This window comes from Grammomys surdaster, unplaced genomic scaffold (genome assembly GCF_004785775.1).
Source record: "Grammomys surdaster isolate TR1022 unplaced genomic scaffold, NIH_TR_1.0 126051, whole genome shotgun sequence".
Taxonomy (NCBI): domain Eukaryota; kingdom Metazoa; phylum Chordata; class Mammalia; order Rodentia; family Muridae; genus Grammomys; species Grammomys surdaster.
This window is the reverse complement of record NW_021620862.1, coordinates 5,335,405-5,355,945: the sequence shown is the minus strand read 5'-3', so window position 1 is coordinate 5,355,945 and position 20,541 is coordinate 5,335,405. Positions and strand designations below refer to the sequence as shown.

The 20,541-nt window shown below is 47.7% G+C and overlaps 1 protein-coding gene across 1 annotated transcript in view; it reads left to right on the top strand.

Annotated features, from left to right (window-relative positions):
* LOC114610697 (kinesin-like protein KIF28P) overlaps positions 1-16,602 on the top strand; it is a 52,071-nt gene extending 35,469 nt beyond the window's left edge. Inside the window, exons 12-23 of the mRNA XM_028755307.1 lie at positions 183-237; positions 2,078-2,201; positions 3,023-3,167; positions 5,049-5,167; positions 5,679-5,786; positions 9,775-10,049; positions 11,808-11,942; positions 12,711-12,877; positions 13,084-13,190; positions 13,413-13,560; positions 14,260-14,435; positions 16,136-16,602. Coding sequence (XP_028611140.1) covers positions 183-237; positions 2,078-2,201; positions 3,023-3,167; positions 5,049-5,167; positions 5,679-5,786; positions 9,775-10,049; positions 11,808-11,942; positions 12,711-12,877; positions 13,084-13,190; positions 13,413-13,560; positions 14,260-14,435; positions 16,136-16,294 — 1,718 coding nt within the window. The 3' untranslated portion in view covers positions 16,295-16,602. The remainder of the gene's footprint in view (positions 1-182; positions 238-2,077; positions 2,202-3,022; positions 3,168-5,048; positions 5,168-5,678; positions 5,787-9,774; positions 10,050-11,807; positions 11,943-12,710; positions 12,878-13,083; positions 13,191-13,412; positions 13,561-14,259; positions 14,436-16,135) is intronic.
* The last annotated feature ends 3,939 nt before the right edge of the window (positions 16,603-20,541 follow it).

Below are 20,541 nucleotides of genomic sequence, written 5' to 3'. Positions count from 1 at the left end.
CAATTATACGTAAAGCAGGGTCACATCTGGGTGCTGTTATGATTGACAGCTCCAGTGGGAAAACAAATTCTTCGAATACTCTTCTGAGGAAAGAAATGCCACTTTCAAACTATCAGAGATATTACCTTATCAAGGCCAAAGGAAGACAATTTTTGACGATAAACTGTCCTGACTCTTTCCAGGCTCCTGTGATGTTGGTCGGGCTACTTCAAATGCCATCTGCCTTCAAGGCCTTGGGTAAGGACACCTGAGTCCCGAACTAGAGGACCAGGACCTCTCAGCCCGGACATCTGTCTTGTTTGGTTTTGGCTTTTTTGTAGACAGGATCACACTATGTAGTTCAGGTTTGTCTCAAATATGAAATCCCCCTGTCTTGTCCCCTGAGTGCTAGGTTGTCAGGTTTGTCCCAATTTAGTCATGAGTAAGGCAGATTGTAAGTCCAGTTGGATGGGCAATATTTAAAAGTTCCCAGGCCTCCCTCAGCATCTTCTCACTCTAGTGTTCACTCTAGAGTGATCACGTGAGAGTGCCCCTGGAAGTGAAGTGTGGTGCATACTTCCTGTTTCCTTATGCTCATTTTGGGAGAGAAGGAACGCCAATGGTTAGAGCCTGTAAGGCAGAACTCCACAGCACAGGCAAGGCAATTGAGCAAGAAACAAGGGGAGAGGAAAGACCAAGCACACATGGAGGGTCCTTCACAATCCCACCTTTGGGTGGCTGCATCCTCATGTCTTTGTGTTTAAAGCCCTCACTGAAGCAGCTTTAAAATTAATTTAAAAATTACATATATGTGTTTTAATTGACCCCATATACATTTGTATCTACAGTGTGAGCTATAGTCTTTATTGGTTCAGAATGCGCATACAGTGGTTAGCCATCAGAGGTACTAGGGGTTTTGAAATGTCCAGCTAATGACCTTGAGCATCATAATCCTACAGAACCAGGAGTTCTCTGTCTTTCAGCCATTAACTATCTCCTCACATCCTCTCTGCCTGTGGTGACAACTCTTCTTTACTTCTTTGAAATAAGTCTTGTCCTCCACAAATGGGTGAGAACGGAGTATTTGTCTTTCTGGTCCTGGAGCTGGTTGATTTCATAATGGCCTCCAGTTGCACCCACGTTGCTGACCTCAGAGGAATCTTTCTGGCCAGTTTTCCCTGGTGTTCATATACCACATTTATTACCTGGTGATGGACACAGGGCTTTAATTCCACATCTTGGCTGTTGAAACATGCTTTCATTTCTCCATCGACAGCTTTGTCTTTTGGTCTTTATGTCTGGAGGTTCCTGGCAGCTCTAGGCCACAGCTGGGGTCCATTCCATGACTAGAATAGCATCCTCACTATCTTCCAACTCCCTGCATCCTCTATGGCTGGGCCCTGCAGCCTCCAATAGCACTGTGTGGTGTTGGGGGCAGCAGGAGCTTCCCCATTGACCTCAGCTGTGGATCTCACGGTGCAACCCAACCAGCCATAGTCGGGCAGATCTCGCGCCCGGGTCGCGCGGGGGCGGTCCCGAGCGCAGATGTCAGGGCGGTCTCGGGAGCCGCAACCTCGGCCGGCGGCGGCACTCTCTGCTACAAGTGGCTGCAGAGTCCCGAGAGCAGAGACTCGCCAGACAAGATGCGGGAGCTCGAACAAAAGCGGCCAGAGAGCATCCAGCGAGAGCACAGCAGCGTGCGGAGGCGCTCTGGGAACCTCGGCTCTCAGGAGAAAGTGTCCGGGGCTCGCTAGCTCTCTCCCACTCCCGCCCCGTGGCGTGGGTTTTGGCTTACGCAATGAGTCCAGGATTTCACGAGACATGTGGAGATTTAAGATGTGTTGATTTATTAACAGACGGCGAGTTTGGATGGTAAAAAGGCTCTCCCGAAACATGGCGGAAGCGGTTTGTTTATATATTGGAAGCAGGGGACAAGGGCGGGGCCAGGGAAATCTTGAGGCAGAGATTTGTTTCCCGGTCCTCTACTTGTGACCTGGAGACCTCGTGGCAGGGCTCTGGGGGCATGACCGAACACCCAGGATTCTATGGTCCCACAAGCCATAATCTATTGGGTGACTGCATCAAATTTCTGTCTTAGAATTTCAGATAAACATGCTTCCTTCGTGAATTTGGATGGTAAAGTGACAGTCGCTCCATACAGCAAGTGCAAAGTCATTGTTAATGGGGTACCTGTCACCAACAGGACAAAGCTGCAGCATCTGGTAGGTTCCTGGCCCAGCCACAGCAGTGCATCAGTGATACCTCAAGATGGTGGCGGCGGTGGTGGTGGAGGGAGGGGGGGGGATAGCTCTCTTGTGAAATGGCTCCTGTCACAGTGAGAGGGGCTGGCCCTGGCCCAGAGCTTCCCACCTCTGCCAGACTGCAAGGTCCGGGGTGAGAGACCTGTTCTCCACCCACTGTGTCTGGGGAGCATTACTTCAGATCTCTGAACATCACCCATAACTGAAGGAAGATGGAAGTAGACACTCTCCAAGATCCTCCTCAGTGCTCACATTTTATGACATCAGAGGCTTGAGAGAACCTGTCCTTGGGAGTAACACAGCATCTACTTACAACAGTCCCCCTCTGTCCCAATTCATTCTGCTACCACAGTGGCTACCCTGAAGCCCTCTCCCTTCACCGATCACTACACACAGAAACCACAAGCCTCTAAGACAGGCAGGTGGCTCAGCCACTCCCCTTTTAGAATCATGGGGTGTGCCCTCCCTGGCTTCACTGTCCAGCACATGCCCCGTCCCAAGGACTTCCCTTTAGTGGACCAGCAGCAGTGTGGTCTACCTCACCACCACCACCGCCACCACCACCACCAACAAAACCCACGTAGCGTCTGTACCCACATAGTCTTCTGCCCTCTCTGAGGACTTCTGAGATCCTAATCTGAATGAGACCAGAGTGCACTCCACAGAACCCCTGTGGTTTTCCTCTGAGGTTCTGACCACGGTGGTTTCACTCCTCTGTGGCTTAAGGAGAAACCCAGCCCCGGAGCAGGCCAGGCCTTTGCTCCCAACCCTCTTCCCCCCAGGACCGCATCATCTTGGGATCCAACAGTGCCTTCCTCTACATCGGGTTTCCCTCTGAGCGAGGTGCTGAAGACCTGAGCAGGTTCGACTATGACTTTTTCCAGCTAGAGCGAGCAGCTGCTGAGGGCGTGAGTGTGGACATGCTTGGTGAGTGCTTCTCGACCTGCCTTCTGGCATCATCCTGGGCAAATATAAAAGCAACTGTTTTCATGGTGTCAGAGGACAGTATGCAGAAAGTTAAGGTGTGAGCTTGTTCTCTCTCTCTCTCTCTCCCTGTCTCTCTCTCTCTGTGCATACTCAGGATAAAACTCAAGGCTTTGTGTTCTTGCGTGCTAGACAAGTGCTCTACTACTGATCTACATCCTCAGCCCCCAGATATGGCCTTCATAGAACTAGGGAACTGGATACGTCTCAGTGGTGTGCTTGACTCATTAAATCTGCCCTTAGGCATGAGGGCGAGCGTGGTCCACGTTGTGAACTTTAGTACGGGGGCTGTTCCACATAGTGAGTAGAGGCAAGAATGCTCGGGTGAAATCAGTAGGTTAGATAACAGCCTTCAGCCGACAGGGGACAGCATGCACTGAGAGCCTGCTCTGGGCTGGAGAGATGATGGTGGCCGAGGTCCAGGCCTTGGTCTGGAAGGAGTTGCAGCTCTAGGTTTCTGAGTGGAAGATACTCACTTGGCCCTCAACCCACCCTCTACCCCTGTACTATCTAGGATTCCTCCTAGATGAGTGTATTAGGCTCCACCCTCTGCCCATTCACCGACCTTCACTCTGAAGGTTGAGGCTCCTAACACCTACACACCCATCTCCCTTCAGCACTGATCACGTGTAAAGGATTGGCTGGCCCCTGCTGGGATCATTGTGATATGCTGGCTTCTCAGAGGGAGGCATCTACACCCTGTTTGCCTTAATAAAGCCTTAGATGAGGGAAAGTGGGATGGATTACAGGTATGAGCCACCATATATAGTTCTGTTTTGGATTTTCAGATCTTACTGGGTAGCCAAAGCTAGCCTAAAACTCACCATGTAGCCCAAGCTGGTATCAGTTTGTTAACCTGTCTCTGCATGCAGGATTGGGATTACAGATGTGTGGCACCTTGTCCACATTCCACTGGAGTTCTTGATATAAATCCAAGACCAGGGTTAGCGAGACAGCTTTGTGCTTAAGAAAGCTAGCTTCATAGCCACGAGGACGTGGGTTTATACCATCGTCCATCCATGGGACAGACACAAGGAGGTTGCTGGGGCTTAGTGACTGCTTGTCTGAGATCATGGAGAGATGCTGCCTCAAGGGAAGGAGATAGAAAGCAGTAGAGGAGAACACTTGATATCTTCGTTTAGTCTCTGTATGCACACCTGTATACACACACACAATCATAAGCAAAATAATCCACCTGGGCTGATGCACTGAGGTCCCAGCAATGATGGTGGGTTCTCGAGGCAGCCTGCTGGGAGGTTCTGAGGCATTGGTAGCATGTGATCCACAGACATGGATCTCTAAAGAGCAGACAGGTCCTGACACGAGGCAGTGTTCACCCAAATCTGGAATTAGGGCCTTTCACCATTGCTATAACCATTCCTCGACGGCACCCAGACACAACGGAAGTCAGAACAGGGTGCTTGCTGCACCATGGAGGATTCAGCACAGATCCCCAGCCCCTCCTCTGGCCCACAGCTTCTACTTCATCTAACCCTCCTTCCTGGACAGTTCAGAACTACACCCACTTAAGCGTCTTGAGATCAAGAACAAGAATAGCCAAGATTTCAAGGCCATGACAAGCAGCTGTATAAATGAACAGTGGGAGCTGGGCATTGATGGCACAGAGGCAGAAGGATCTCTGTGAGTTAATGGCCAGCTTGGCCTACACAGTGAATTCCAGGATAGCCCTGTCTTGAAAAACTAAAAATCCCAGCAACAACAAAAATCATGCCAAAATGAATGAACAGCTGAGTGTGTGGGTTTATGGGTGGCTTAAAAGTATAGAACAAGTGACAGCCTCGCTTCCTCCCTTACTCTCACTAGATTCTTCGAGCCCTGGAGATGACCAAACCAACCCCAGCATCTTAGCTGTGTTTCAGGACTACATCAAACTCATGCCACTGGTTGTGGAAGCAAATCAGATGAGTGAAGAGTTGAAGAAGGTAACCTTTGACACCCAAATGATGGCGTAAAGACAGGTCCTGAAAGACCCTCAAGGTCTAGAGAAGGATGAGACGTTCTCTCCGACTGCACAAAGAGCTAGTAACAGAACTACACTCTCAGGGCTCTCCAGCCAGCTTCAACACCTGCCCTACTTATCAGAGCCACTAGCATCTGATGGCCACTTACTAGCCACAATTGGCTACCTCTGATGGAGCCCAACACCTCTCCAGCACCTCATGCCACAGAGGGGACCAGGTTAGCTCCCAGGACACAGGATCCCAGTCAGCAGGAGCCTTGAGAGGGAATTAGCTGACTTAGGAAATACAAACAATATTTTCAGGATAGCATTAAGAAATTCTGGTGCTCTGCCATCCAGCTTGGCAGGAACTCTGAGGAACAAGATGATCTGGGCTGTGTTCTTTTACTCAAAGCCCGAGGCTAGGAAGAGTGGAGAAGCAGCTGCCAAAGGATTTGGAGCAGGGGTTGTTTAGTGAAATGTTTCTTTACCAGGGGCTTAAAATGGAATTGAAAGTGAAGAATTTAGCATTGTCAGATTCCAAGGGCTATGACCTCCAGAAAGAGGTCATGGTGAAGGTGACCAAACAAGGGACTCATGAGGTAAGACACCCCCGCCCCCATCAGTGGACAGATACAAGCCTTCTCAGAAGGCTTCCAAAGTACACAGGAGATTTTTGTTGCATCCAGGAGTCCTAGATGAGAAACCAGATGTTCTCTGAGTAGAGTCCAGTCTGGGCACCCTTTGTTGTGTTTCCTTGTCTTTAGTGGTGCCAGTTCCTGGGATCTAGTGACAATGTGTCTTAGTTGGCATTATAGATGTTCTGATGAGATCTCATCGCCAAAGGCAACACTGTAAGGAAAGGGTTTGTTTCACTCCTATTCCTCCAAGCTGTTCACCGTTGATAGCAGTGGGGGCAGGAACCCAAGCAGGGCAGGAACAGGGAGGCCATAGAGGAGTGCTGCTCACTGGCTCGCTCCTCCTCACGGCCTGCTCAGCCTGCTTTCTTATAGAACCCAGGACCACCAGCCCATGGTGGTTCCACTCACCACGGGCCCGGTCCACCCACATCGACACTAAGAGAAGGCTCTTCAGACTTGCCTCCAGCCTGCTCTTCTGGAGGCCTTTCTTAGTCGAAGTTCCCGCCTCTCTGAGAACTGTCAAGAGGACACTAAACCAGCCAGCACATGCTGAGTTAGCTATGAATGCTGCTCTGAAAGCACAACGGGAACTTGAGGAAAGGTTTGGTTTTGCTTACAGTTTGAGCGTGGAGTCTATCATGGAGGAAGTCATGTGACAGGGGCTTGTGTCACATGTGACAGTCGGCTGGTCACACAGCATCTACATTAGCAGATGACTACTCTCTGTTCTGCTAGCTTTCCCTCTCCCGCAGTACAGGGACTCAGCCCATGGAATGGTGCTGCTGCTGCTGCTGCTATTCAGGGTGTATCTCCCCTATCAATCAACCTAGATAATCACTTCAGGCCTCCCCAGAGTTTAGTCTAACCTAGATAATTCATCACAGGCATGGCCAGAGACTTGTCTGCTAGATGATTCTAGATCTTGTCAGTTGATAATCAATGTTAACTATCACAGAGCCCACTGAAGACCCTCTGTCCACGTTTAACATGACTCACAAGCCTTAGTATCAAACAAAGGGAGGGTAGGTGGGGGTGGCACACACCTTCAGTCAAAGCACTCAGGAGGCAGAGGCAGAGAGGCAGAGAGAGAGGCAGAGAGAGGCAGAGAGGCAGAGGTAGAAGCAGGCAGATCTCTTGAGTTTGAGGCTAGCCTGGTTTATATAGTGAGGTCCAGGATAGCCAGGAATACAGAAAGAGACCTTTCTCAAAAAAAAAAAAAGCCTGGAAATTTACTCAGATAGTAATGGTGACCATGTGCCCATGTGTGTGTGCATGAGACAAAAAAACACATCTCTATATGGTGCTCTTTCACAGGCCTGGAGGCCAAAAGAGACAGAAAAATCTGTGTTTATCCCTCAACTGTCCCATTGAAGGTAACATTCATGGAGAGAATACCTCCTCCATTTGCTTTTACTTTTATTCTAGTTGCCTGGAAGAGTTGTTGGGTTTACTTGATACCACTTCTGATGGTGCATTTTCAGTCAAGAAAATTTCTATTGCAGCTTATGGTTCTATCCAGAGCTGGTGTTCCCAGAGGCCCTGCCTTTGCCCAGTGAGAGGCAGCAATTCCTTAGACTTGTTGCTCACTGGGGAGGTGGTTGGGTAAGGGTGAACTCCTGAACAAGAGCAGAACCCTTTGTGGGCTTCTGAAAAACAGATGAAAGTACTTGTGCTTAGCTGCAAGGAAGATGGAAGGCAAGGGTTAATCACAAGGCTGTGCACCTGCTGTTGAGACATTTCTTGCTGTCTGTAGATTAACTGTCCTGTATTTATTGTCTATTTGTCTATAGCAAACTCTGTCGCTCACTATGTGACTTTAGGTTATGACTTTAGCTCTCTGTAGGCTGTTAGCCCAACAAAGGTCTTGCTGAACCCTTTATTCCAAGGAAAACCTGTGCTTAAATCTATTTCCCTGCTTTTTCCAGCTTCTAGACCCCACCAACCCCCACCAACCCACCTTGGCTCACACCTCTCTGTCTTTAATCGGACACACTGTCTCTCTGGCTCTACTTCCCCACACTAAATTTGGTGTTTTAGAAGGGCCTCAGAAAGCTGTTTGGAGGGCTGGAGAGATGGCTCAGTGGTTAAGAGCACTGAGTGTGCCGGGCGGTGGTGGCGCACACCTTTAATCCCAGCACTTGGGAGGCAGAGGCAGGCGGTTTTCTGAGTTCGAGGCCAGCCTGGTCTACAGAGTGAGTTCCAGGACAGCCAGGGCTACACAGAGAAACCCTGTCTCAAAAAACCAAAAAAAAAAAAAGAGCACTGAGTGCTCTTCCAGAGGTCTGAGTTCAATTCCCAGCAACCACATGGTGGTTCACAACCATCTGTAATGGGATCTGATGCCCTCTTCCGGTGTGTGTGAAGATAGCAACTGTGTACCCACATACAGAAAATAAATAAATACATCTTTAAAAAAAAATAAGCTAAGTCTGATGAGAATAGTATGTGATCTTTTTTTAAAAATATTACTTACTAAATACACTGTATAATGCAGCTATCTTCACATACACCAGAAGAGGGCATTAGATTCTATTACAGATGCTTGTGGGCCACCATGTGGTTGCTGGGAATTGAACTCAGGACCTCTGGAAAGGCAGTCAGTGCTCTTAACCCCTGAGCCATCTCTCCAGCCCAGTATGTGATCTTCTTAAGTCCAAAAGTGCAGCACAGAGACCACCAGTCACATATGCAATTGGCAAGGATTTTTTTATTTCGTGAATCAAGAAGCCTGCATGCAAGGATTGGCCACTTACAAAAATGGCAGCGAATGACAAAGGCACACAAGCCTTTTTATAAGGAACTAGGGGAATTTTAGTTAGGGTTAGGTGATCTAAAACTTTATTGGTGGATGCTGGGGATATTGTATGGGTTGGTTTCTGATCGGCTTGTGTCCAGGTGGTCAGTGGACTGCATTCCTGTGACATGAATGTTTAACCACAGGATTAGATACCCATACTATATAAGGCTGCCAGCACCTATGCCTCGTTCTGAGATACCTCTTCATCCTTGTGGTTATCTCCAGGCTGTTCTTTGGATGGGGGATTTTGTGGCCTTGTTCCTGGAATTTATGGTCTGTTCCTGGAGTTGGTGATTTACAGCCTAGTTCCTGGGATTGATGACTTAGGGAGGGTTTATGGTCAGTTTCTGGAATGGCTGACTTCCCTTTTGACATTAGGCCTGGTCCTAAAATAGAGTTTGTGTCCTTCTCTCAGTCTTCCCCAAACCCCACTCATTAGGAGAACCAGACTGGTAAAAACAAGAGATGGATTGTTTAAGCAGCAAATGAAACAACACACAGGTGTGGTAGTTTGAATAGTGGCCCCCATAGGCTCATATGTTTGAGTGTTTAGATCCCAGTTGGTGGAACTGTTTGGGAAGGATTAGTATGTTCTTGTTGGAGGAGGTGTGTCACTGGGAGTGGGGTTTGAGGTTTTAAGAGTTCATGCCAGACCTGGTCTTCCCAGTGTCTGTCTGTCTGTCTCTCTCTCTCTCTCTCTCTCTCTCTCTCTCTCTCTCTCCCTCCCTCCCTCCCTCCCTCTCCCTCTCTCCCTCCCTCTCCCTCTCTCCCTCCCTCTCCCTTTCCCTCTCTCTCCTCTCCTCTCTCCCTCCTCTCTCTCTCCCTCCTTCCCTCCCTCCCTCTCTCTACCCCTCTCCCTCCCTCCCTCCCTCCCTCTCTCTCCCTTCCTCCCTCCCTCCCTCCCTCTCTCTCCCTTCCTCCCTCCCTCCCTCTCCCTGCCACCACCTCATGGATCAGGATGTAAAGCCCCCAGCCATTGCTCCAGGACCATGCCTGTCTGCCTGCTGCTGTTCTCCCTTTATGACAACCATGGACTAACCTTCTGAAACCTTCTGAAGTATGTTCTTTTATAAATTGCCTTGGTTGTGATGTCTCTTCACAGAAATAAAAAAAGTAACTTAGACCCTGGGTGACCTCCTTCTGCATCTTCAGGTATGGATTTGGTCAAAGGCCAAGTTTATCAATAGGAAATTCCTGATGGAGGAACTTTACGAGCGTTTTCTAGAGAGCAAAGACAGCCACGTGGCTCAGGAAGATGACCCTTTCTGGGACCCTGTGGAGGCTGTTCACTTGGGCTCGGCACATGTCTGGCTGCAGTCCCTGGCTCACCGCACGATGCTGGAGGAGCAGGTAGAGTTTCTGAACTGTGACGGGCTAGAGGAGGCAGTGCTGCACATTCGAGTCACCCCCTGCTCCCCAGAAGGATGGTGAGTCACCGCCATTTCCCAGAAAGTTCTCACGAAGGGGAGGGAGGTCAGCTTGGTCCCTGAAGTGGTTACTGGTGAGACAAGAGCTCGAGCTCTGCCGTGTGTGGGCAGCTTCTGCTGCTCTGCCGAAGCTCTGGCAATGGGCCCACTGCCAGCCCCCACCCAGCTTCCCTAGAATCCACGAATAAAAACACAGACACACATGTTGTTCAATTTCTACTTGCCTTTTTAGCACAGTTGCCGGATGCTGCTTATCTCCTGCCTGGAGAAGCACGCCCTTACTCTTAGCATACTCTTAGGTCTGCACTCTCCACCTGGCCCCAACTTTAGTTGTTCAATTACACCTAGTCCCAGCTAAACACCCCCAACCGCCCACCTGTGCCTGAGATCTTACGTGGCTACTTAGGTTTTCTCTCTCCAAAGCATGGCAAACTATCTCCTCTCTCCCTCCTTCCCTCCTTCCCTCCTTCCCTCCTTCCCTCCCTCCCTCTCCCCCTCTCCTTCTCCTTGACTGTTTTTTCCTGCAAGGACCCGGAAGTCCTGCCTATTCCTTCTGCCCAGCAATTGGCGCATGGCTTCTTTACTGATAGATCAAGAACCAATTGGGGAACAGGACATTAGCATCAGAACCACCCCTACAGAGCTCATTGATGATTTGGTCTTGCTGAGTCTGATACTTGTCAGATGCTCAACGTTTGGAGCAGCCCAGCACTGCCCTGTGGAACCAAAGCATGAGGACATTCCACAGAGCTGCAGATGGGCTGAGGAACTCCGCATGAGGACCCGAAGCCCTGGGTTGGTACCATGAAGTGACGGCTGGGAAAGAAGCCTATGTCGTTGTGGTCATGCTTACCCACTGCCTGCTCCTGGCACCCAGAGGCAGGCATCAGAGCTAGAAGCACAAAGTCAGTTTCTGCTCACCCACTTCCATTCTTGGCAGAGGCCTGAACTTTGCTCTTTGGCTTCAGGTTCAGGTTAGGTGTCCAGACCCCTGTCTCTGAACTCCAGTTTTATTTATTCTTGTTTTAGGCCATAGGGTGTTTATATATAAGTGAAAATGTTTTAGCAATCCTAAGCACAGAGGTTGGCAGGTCCCAATACGAACATCCAATGTATCCTTTCTTGTCTTGATGAAGAAGAAACCCTCTTGAGAAAAGCGGAGGAGAGCCTCCACATCCTGGGTCTAAAGGGCCAAGCTGACCAAACTCAGTGTCTATAGGGACTTCAGGCCACTGGCTGGTCACGTGGCTACCTTGGCTGTCTAGGCTGCCCAACAGTCACACTGAAAATGAACACCATTCTTGTAAGCTTCAGACTTCATGGGCATGGCTGACAGGAGAGAGGTCTCCAGTTAGAAAGCTGTCCAAATCAGTTTCTGAGGCTACAGGGCTGATGTTGACTCTGGACCATGAATAACTCATCAAGGAAGATCGAAACTTGGGCTGCAGAATCTGAGAAGGCATCTGGCTTTTCCTCCTCCCCAGGGGAACCAACCCCAGCCTTCACCATATACATTCGCTGCATGAAGATGTTTGTACCCTTTTCTGGGCTCTGAGCTCTTGGAGATGATATCTTTCCCAGAAGCACAATTCAGAACCAGCTGTTCAGTTACTGGATTCTACAGTGGATATTACCGCCTGGGGTAATATCTCCTTCAGGGCAATCTCCTTAGGATGCTTTCATTTCTGTGACATTTGAATGCTAACTATCCTGGACTTAGCCTAATCTGGAGACTGACATTCAGCTCTTGTCTGTAAGGGCACATGGTGAGGAAGATATGGTTATCGACCCCTTGGAGCTATTGGGCAGGAGGACTGACTTCCAGATTCACATCGTCCAGTGCCTTGGTGTCAAGTGGCTAAAGGAAGATGCAACCCGGGGCATTCAGATGGGGTATGAGATCTGCACTCATGTAAACTTGCACACACCACCTGTGGGGCTCCTGGTGGGACCTCGGTTCTTTTTAAAAAGTGAGTTTTTCATAAAGTTCTTAGTTTTTCTGTTTGTTCAACTACAAAATGGCTACTTGAAAAAGAAAGTAGAGAAACCACAGGGCCCCCCAGGTTACTTGGATGGCTACTGAGCCTCTTACAGTGTTAGACATTTTAATTGTCACAAAAAATCCATCAAAAGTGTACTATTTAAGTAAATGTACAGATAAACTAGGTAGGGCTAAGTTCATTAGATTCAAAGAATATCGAAAGATAAAGGGATCTTTAAAAAATAAAAAAAAAGAAATTACTCAAAGCCTCCCAAGGAAATTTGGCATTTTAATTATTTTTGTTTTTGTTAATAGGGTTTCTTTGTGTTGCCCTGACTGTCCTGGAACTTGCTCTGTAGACCAGGTTAGCCTCAAACTCAGAAGAGATCCACCTGCCTCTGCCTCCTGAGTGCTGGGTTTAAAGACATGTGTCGCCACCACTTGGTGAAGCAGCATTTTAGAGCATCCAATAGAGTGTCAACATAGTTATGAAAACCTTTCTTCCTTGTTATACTAGCTTTATGGAGTGACAGTCATGCTGAATAACAGGTGTCTGAGTCAGAAATCACAAGAGTCAACTGTAGGCAACTTCTTAGCTAGCTGCACCGGGCTCGTCTGATTATTTTCTCCACAAATATGTCCCTTCTAGTTTTCAATTCTGTTTTATATTCTTGTCTTAGGTACAAGATTTATGATCTTCCAAACACTTTGTATACCAAACCTGTGTGGAAAAGCGTGAATCCCAGAATTGAAGAGATGGTCCACTTTGCAGCCTTGGGTGTGTCTCGAGAGTTTCTGAATTACTTACTGACGAATGCCCTCATTGTCGACTTGTGGGGCCTCCAAGGTACCACTTATTACTTATTCTGTCCTACTGTGTACTGCTCAACCAGATCTAATGCTGCAGAGGGAGAGGAGGGAGGCGGGCGGGTCTGTAGAGCAGTGGGTAAGAGCTATCTTCTGCCAGGCTTCTGGCTTTGACCTGGTTCAGCTCAGCTCACCGGGAGCTGGCCCGTGGAGAAGCCTTTCCATGTTGGTCTCTCCACACTGCAGAAGGCTGTGCTCACTTGGGTGCCTCTCAGCTGGACGTCCTACTCACAGGTGAAGGTCACATCATCGTAGACACCAAGACATTTTCCAGTGTGAAGGATGGGGGCCAGGTATGTCCACAAGGCAGCTCACAGGGGACTGAACAGTCTTGGTGACCACCCCTTAGAGAACATTCCTTCAATGTTCTGTGTGCCTTTCTGTGTGCCCTGAGGGATTTGAACCTCTCCCCACTTCCCCATTCCGTCCTTGTTCACACGAGACAGTATGAACCACTAATCTGGAAGGCTCTGCAGGTAATTACACAACAGGCTGAGCTGGTTCATCCTCTGTAGATCACGCCAAACCAGGTGCCAGAACTTTATCAGAAGCTGCTCAAGTCAGAGGAGGAGATGGAGCTGCTGAGAGACATTAACAGGACCCTCAGAGGAGAAAATGTGTTTCTCAAGGCATCACTGGAAAAAGCTGGTTCTGTTCCACAGGGTGAGAGACGAGACCGCGGGAGTGCTCCACCTCACTCCCAACGCCCATGTTTATGATGGATGCGCTATTTGTCTAGAATAGGAAGAAATACACACACACACTATATACATACATACATACATACATTTTATATATATATATATATATATATATATATATATATATATATATATATATAGTATGCCTGAGTGTATGAGTGTATATGTGTTCACAGAGGCCAGAAGAGGCATCAGGTGGATCCTTCCCTGGAACTGGAGTTACACACGGTTGTGAACTGCCATGTGGGTGCTTAGAATTGAACCTGGGGTCTCTAGAATAACAGCCAGGCTCCTAACTGCTCAGCTGTCTCTCCAGCCATGGAACAGGAAATCTTAATGAGTTAGTTCATATATTAGACCATGAACAACAACAACAAACTAGAACTTTTTTCTTTTGCCCTGAGCTATCTTTGAGTAGGTCCAAAGAAATAGACTGATTAGTGGAAATATAAAATGTTACCAAAGCCAGGCATGGTGGCACACGCCTATAATCTCAATACTTAGGAGGCAGAGGCAGGTCAGTCTCCAAGTCCGAGACCAGTCTTGTTTATAGAGTGAGTTTAAGGACAGTCATGGCTACACAGAGAAACCCTGTCTTGAAAAAACAAATAAGTACAGAAATGTGTGGATATTGATGAAAACAACCTTTTCTTCACCGCAGCCCAGAAGACGGATAATCCAGAAGGAGCTACAGTGACAGCTGCTAGAGAGACTAAGCAAGTGTGCACTCAGCAAGCCAGGTCCAACGCAGAGCTGGCCAGAGCTCTGAAGGTGTTCTATCGAGGCATGAGCGTGGCCAGAGGACAGCTCCTCAGGCTGAGGCAATGCAGACCTCCTGTGAGTAACCAGCCTCCCCAAACACGCAAACCACGCCCCATTTAACCTAAAGGTTTGATAGCACAGCCATGAGATGTGTGAGCAGATGAGCAAATTGACAGTTCTTTAAAAGTGTGGGTCCTTAGGGGCTCATGGTGGCGCACACCTTTAATCCCAGCACTCAGAAAACGGAGGCAGGCGGATCTCTGAGTTTGAGGCCAGCCTGGTCTACAGAGTGAGTTCCAGGACAGCCAGGGCTACACAGAGAAACACTATCTTGAAAAACAAAACAAACTCTTGGCAAACTAGGAAGCTTCCATGACTAATGACTGACTGCTTTCCTGTTCTAACAAGGAGAAGCCACAGATTCTGGCTAATCCACGCTGGCAATTTCAGGTTTCAGTCAGCACAGTGAGGCAGAAAATACAAAGTCTAAGGATTGGAAAGGGGTCGAGGCTTGCAATGGGAGCGTATGCCTGTACCCTAAGCACTTTACACGAATGACCAAACCCTCACAACTGCCACTCTCCAGGTTTGCCTTAAGGGGCAGAGCTTCTCAGAAAGGACAAGGAATTGGTCTTGAAGACCAGGCTGGCAGCAGCTTCTGGGAGAACAACAGTGTGTGAGAGGAGGGGCTGAGGCAGGGCCCTGCTTAAGAAGATGCCTTCCCAGTAACTAGACCTGGGAGTTCCTTTGGGGCCATAGATGCTGACACTGACTACTCTCTGGATGAAAGGTCTCAATACACAGCTAAGTAATCCCTGGGGGCTGGGGAGGTGACTCAGCTGGTGGCGTGCCTGCACCACGGCGTGAGGACCTGACTTTGACCCCCAGAACTACATTTTAAAAAGAAAAAAATAAGCCCAAGTGAGCAGTGAGTATGTCAGATCCCAGTCCTGGGGAGAGACAGGCAGGGGCCAGCCTAGTCTATTCTGTGAGCTTCATGACAGCGAGCTGTCTCAAAGACCAAGGTGGACTGCTCCTTATAACAACTGAGACTGACCCAAGGTTCCTCAAGGCGCACCTGTGAACACCCTCATCCCTACTCTACACACAGAAATAAGCAATTTGTACCATAGTTGACTACCGCTAATCTAAAACGTTTTAGGTTGGTTTGCTTTTATATGGGGATATTTTCATGGACTTTAACTGGATGGACAGCCCTTACTCTAAAAGCCAAAGTGCCCTAAAGTTAAAACTTCCTGACTGCTAGCCCATAATTAACATCAAGTATTCGTGTTCAGAATATACAAATGATTACCTTCCAAATGTGAAAGGGAACCTGGGAAACTCACTGGGGGAAAGCAATGGGCAAAGGATCCCAACAGGCAGACCTCTAACAGCACAGGAAGCAAACGAGTGCCAATGTCAGCTGCCTGCACCCTCCCCCTCTGCTGATGTCACTGCTCCTCCAAACCCCTTCTCAGGGGTACTTGCTTCCATCATGGAGGACTCCCATCCATCTGGGAGTCCTTGTGCAAGCCTCTGCATGGCTACAGTACTGAAAGAATATAGAACATTCCAGTCTGAAACTGTGGCCTATCGAATCCTCTTGGTAGATTCACATGGCCTTCCTGAAGCCAGCCAGTCACGACTGACTGCGCGTAGCGTTCTGATGCAGCTCTTCGGCCACATGGGCACGGTTACTGGACGCCCCATTCACATGCATGGAGTACTCTTTAATCCAGTCCTAAGAAGTCCATCGTCTTTCTTTTTTGTAGGAAGATGATCAAATGCTTCGGCCTTTTGTGCACCAGCAGTCACAGATGCTGAAGGACTTGGAGGACCTGCTTGAATCTAGTTTACACAAGTTAAAGACTGATGTTGCTTTCATAGTGAAGAAGAAGAAGAAAGAGTATCTACTGCCCAGCCAACAGTGAAAATGAGCCAGCTGAGAACTGCAAACATGCTCTGACTTAGTAAGCTTCATAGACACATGGGCCACTCGACTCTTTTCCGACGAGGACCTGCTGTGTGGAACAGAATTGCCCGATCTTGACTTTGTACCTCTAGCCCCACTACAGGGATCACAGACCTATGCCACCACCACACTGGGCCTTAACTGGGTTTTAAATTCCTGTCAAAATTGCCAGGTGGTAGTGGCACATGCCTTTAATCCCAGCACTTGAGAGGCAGACGAAGGATCTCTATGAGTTACATGCCAGCATGGTCTACAGAGTCAGTTCTAGGACAGCCAGGGCTACATAGGGAAACTCTCTCTTGAAAAACAAAAAAGGAAAAAAAAAAAAAAAGAAATCCTGTAAAAAAAAAAAATTAAGAGATATGCAGGGTGTCTGGTGAAATGTTCTGAACCCGGAGCTCTGGATTTGACTGCCCAAGATTCAGTCCGCTAGATCTCTCACTTATAAATTGTCCTCTTCCCTAGGGAGTTATCTGTGATGATTAATCATTACCAACCGCCTGGCAGGCTGGCTGGCAGAGAGCATGCTCAGTAAGGATTTACTCTCAGTGTGTTCGTGGGAAAGACTTCACATTCTGCTTTTTTTTCCCTTTATAAAAGATTAATTTTATTATGTGTATGTATGTATTGTATGTCTGTACATGTGAGTGGTACCTTTAGAGGCCAGAAGAGGGAGCTGGATAATCTGGAGCTAGAATTACAGGCAGTTGTCAGCCACCCTTGGTTGCTGGCACTGAGCTTGGGTCCTCTGTGGGATCAGTACATCCTCTTAACCACTGAGCCATCTCTCCAGCCTGTTCTCTTTTTATTTTTTTTGAGACAGGGTCTCAGTCTTAACTCAGGCTGCCCTTGAACTCTCAGTGGTCCTTCCGCTTCATATCCCCCCACCCCAGTGCTGTTATCACGGGTATGAGGCAACACACCCAGCTCTTCCATTCCAAAACTTAAATAAAGCCTGTCCAATTCATTATTTTTGTTTGTATTGTTATCAGAAATATAGACAGTGGTTAGTTCACATTTCTTATTCTGCACTCTTGCTCTGAGCATCTGATCTATCCATCCGCTAGTTGGCCTCCATTTGTTTTCTATATGTTTATTTGAGATGCACCCACCTGGTTCCACAGCAGTAGTGTGGTGCAGGGTCTCCCCAGTGCGGGGCTGACTGTTAGCACACTCCTTTAAATAGACAGTCCACCCTGCTTAGATTCCACAAATGGTCAGTAGTCTTAGAGACTGACAGTCACTAAGAGTCTATTAGGAACCCTTTTATGGCTGGGAAAACACTTAGTAACAAAGTAGTGACACGTTTACCAGGTGCCAGACATTAGTCCTAATTCCAAACATTTGTTAGCTTGTGTAATTCTCACAATAATTTTATGACTTAATGTAAGCAGTATATAGAAACGACTTTGGAATTTTGTTTAAAAAACACACAGCAATATTATGAGAATATGGTTTTGTTTTATTCCCAAGTGTGGGGCTGTGGAGCTGCTTCACAGCTGACTACTACTTCACAGCTGACTACTACTTACCATGTTTTTGCCAGCTGCAGAGAGTTTCTGTTTAAAATTCTGGGAACTTTTTAGAGGGTATGTAAGTGCTAGGGCCCCGCTGGGTGGTGTGGGTAGTTGTTGGTCATTAGTGGGAGGGGGTATGGTTGGCTGTTGGTGGCTGTTAAGCAGTATTGTACAAAGAAACAACAAGAAGGGCTGGGCAGTGGTGGCGCACGCCTTTAATCCCAGCACTTGGGAGGCAGAGGCAGGCGGATTTCTGAGTTCGAGGCCAGCCTGGTCTACAGAGTGAGTTCCAGGACAGCCAGGGCTACACAGAGAAACCCTGTCTCGAAAAAAACAAAACAAACAAACAAACAAAAAAAAGAAACAACAAGAAGAAAACAGATATCCTGAGAGTGAAGATCAAACCTGCCTCAAGCAGCTCGATGCTCCTAATCAGCAGGAAGTCATCTAACGGTAACATTGCCCCCTTTCCAACCCCTGACTTTATTCAGGGATCTCTTTCCTTTCCCCTCTATCTTTTTCTTTCTCAAATCTAGTGTTAGGAAGTTGAAAGGAAAGAAGAAAAGGAGTGGAGAGGGGTATAAGAGAGAAAAACCCACAGAGTAGCAAACACCAGGTATAGCGGTACTTCCACAAAAGTTCCTCAAAACAACAGGGATTATCTGTGATCAAGCATCCCATTACTGTGTGTCTGCTCAAAAGAACTGAAATCAGCATGCTGAAGGCTAGCCGCACTCCATGCTCTCTTACAGCACTGTTCACAAGCTAAGAAAAGGTGTTTGCCAATGCATGACCCCCATTTAGAAACACAGGACTGTTTGACTCAATTGACATGGCACCAAATTGCCTTCTAAATATCCACACTTCCACATTTATGCAAATGACACTCTCAATCATAATCAGAATCGCTTCTGTTTGCAATATTCACTTATGTGTGGCTCTGAGTGCAGAGAATCGTGGCGGGCAAGGTGCTGACCATACGTGATGACTGAATGCTCACCCCTAAATAGGCCTATGGTACCACCCTCTAGAGGTCAGGAACATGATGGAAGAGGGGCTGAAGGAATGTAAGCGCTGGAAGAGGGGAGATGACAGTGGAATGCCTTCTTCTGGGCATGACGCAGCCATTGCAACCATGATCACAACAGCTATGGCTGCCTACACTGGGCCTGTCAGCTGTCCATCACAGGCTGGGGAGAGCTCCATGGGCCCTGCCTCTCCCTGCTGAACTACTGACTAAAGATGGAGCTGGGTCCAGACACTTCAGTTGTGGGCTCAGCTCACTGATGAGCCAATGGATAGCTCCACACCCATGGGTGTCCAGAAGGCCATGGTGGTTCACAGGACAAAACAAAGTCATGTGTGTGGGAAGTGACTGGTAGGACTGGTGGGGTTAAAGGGTGATGAAAGAGGGGGAGTGGGAGCAATCAGGGTGCACTGTACACATGCAGAATACTGTCAGAGAACACGTAATAGAAGCTGCCTGCAAAGGCAGGAAATTCTAGATTGTGATAACAGAGAAACTTAGAGTCCATTGTGCTGAGTGAATAATCAAGCTACAGATATCATATAATCTCTTATCTACAAAAATAACCGGCAGAACTGGCAGGGAGATGGCGTGCAGCAGGAGCTTGAGGGAGGTGGTATGCCAGTGGTACAAGTCACAAGGAATACATCTGTATGCTCTGTCCCAGGCTAACCACGGTTGGCAGTGAAGTAATGAAAGGATTTTAAATGTCCTCACCACAGAGAAACTATAATTTCAGGTGGTAGATGTTATTACTTTGCTTATTCTATATGTGGATTATTTAAATGCCTTTATTTTGTTGTTGTTGATCTCAGACAGGGTCTAACTATATATAGCTCTGGCTGTCCTGGAATTATGCAGACCAAGTGTTTCGATTAAAGATGTGGACCACTATGCTTGGCTAAATACCATTTTTAAGAATTAATTTCTGCCGGGCAGTGGTGGTGCACGCCTTTAATCCCAGCACTTGGGAGGCAGAGGCAGGCGGATTTCTGAGTTTGAGGCCAGCCTGGTCTACAGAGTGAGTTCCAGGACAGCCAGGGCTACACAGAGAAACCCCGTCTCGAAAAAAAAAAAAAAAGAATTAATTTTTATGTGTGTGCATACCTGAATGTGTGCATGTGTTTATGTGTGTGCATACCTGAATGTATGCATGTGTACCACCTATGTGCAGGTGCACTGACTAAAAGAGAGCATCAGAGTCCTTGGAGTTAGCAACCATAAGCCACCTGTGGGTGCTGGCGATCAAACCTGAGTCCTCTCAAGAGCAGCAAGTGTTCTTGGCTGCTGAGCCACCTCCATAGCCCTGGTGATACTCATTTTGAATCTAACAAATATATACTATTATTGGCCAATTAAAAAATTAAATGGAAATAATTAAAAACATAAAATATCCTCTCTTTTCAAGTTGAATACTCTGTTCTTTCACATAGAGAACAGAGAAGGACCACCAAGCATGAGTACTCCAATATATTATGTCCTCAAACCAGTGGCCATCCCCTTTATATAAAGAACAGCATGAATAATGTATGTGTACGTCTGTGATATTAGTTTTCCTTGTTGAGATAGGATCTGTAGCCCTGGCCGGTCTACATAGCTGAGGATGACTTTGAACTTCTTATCTTCCTGCCTCTGCCTCCTGGGTGCTAGAACTGGCACCAC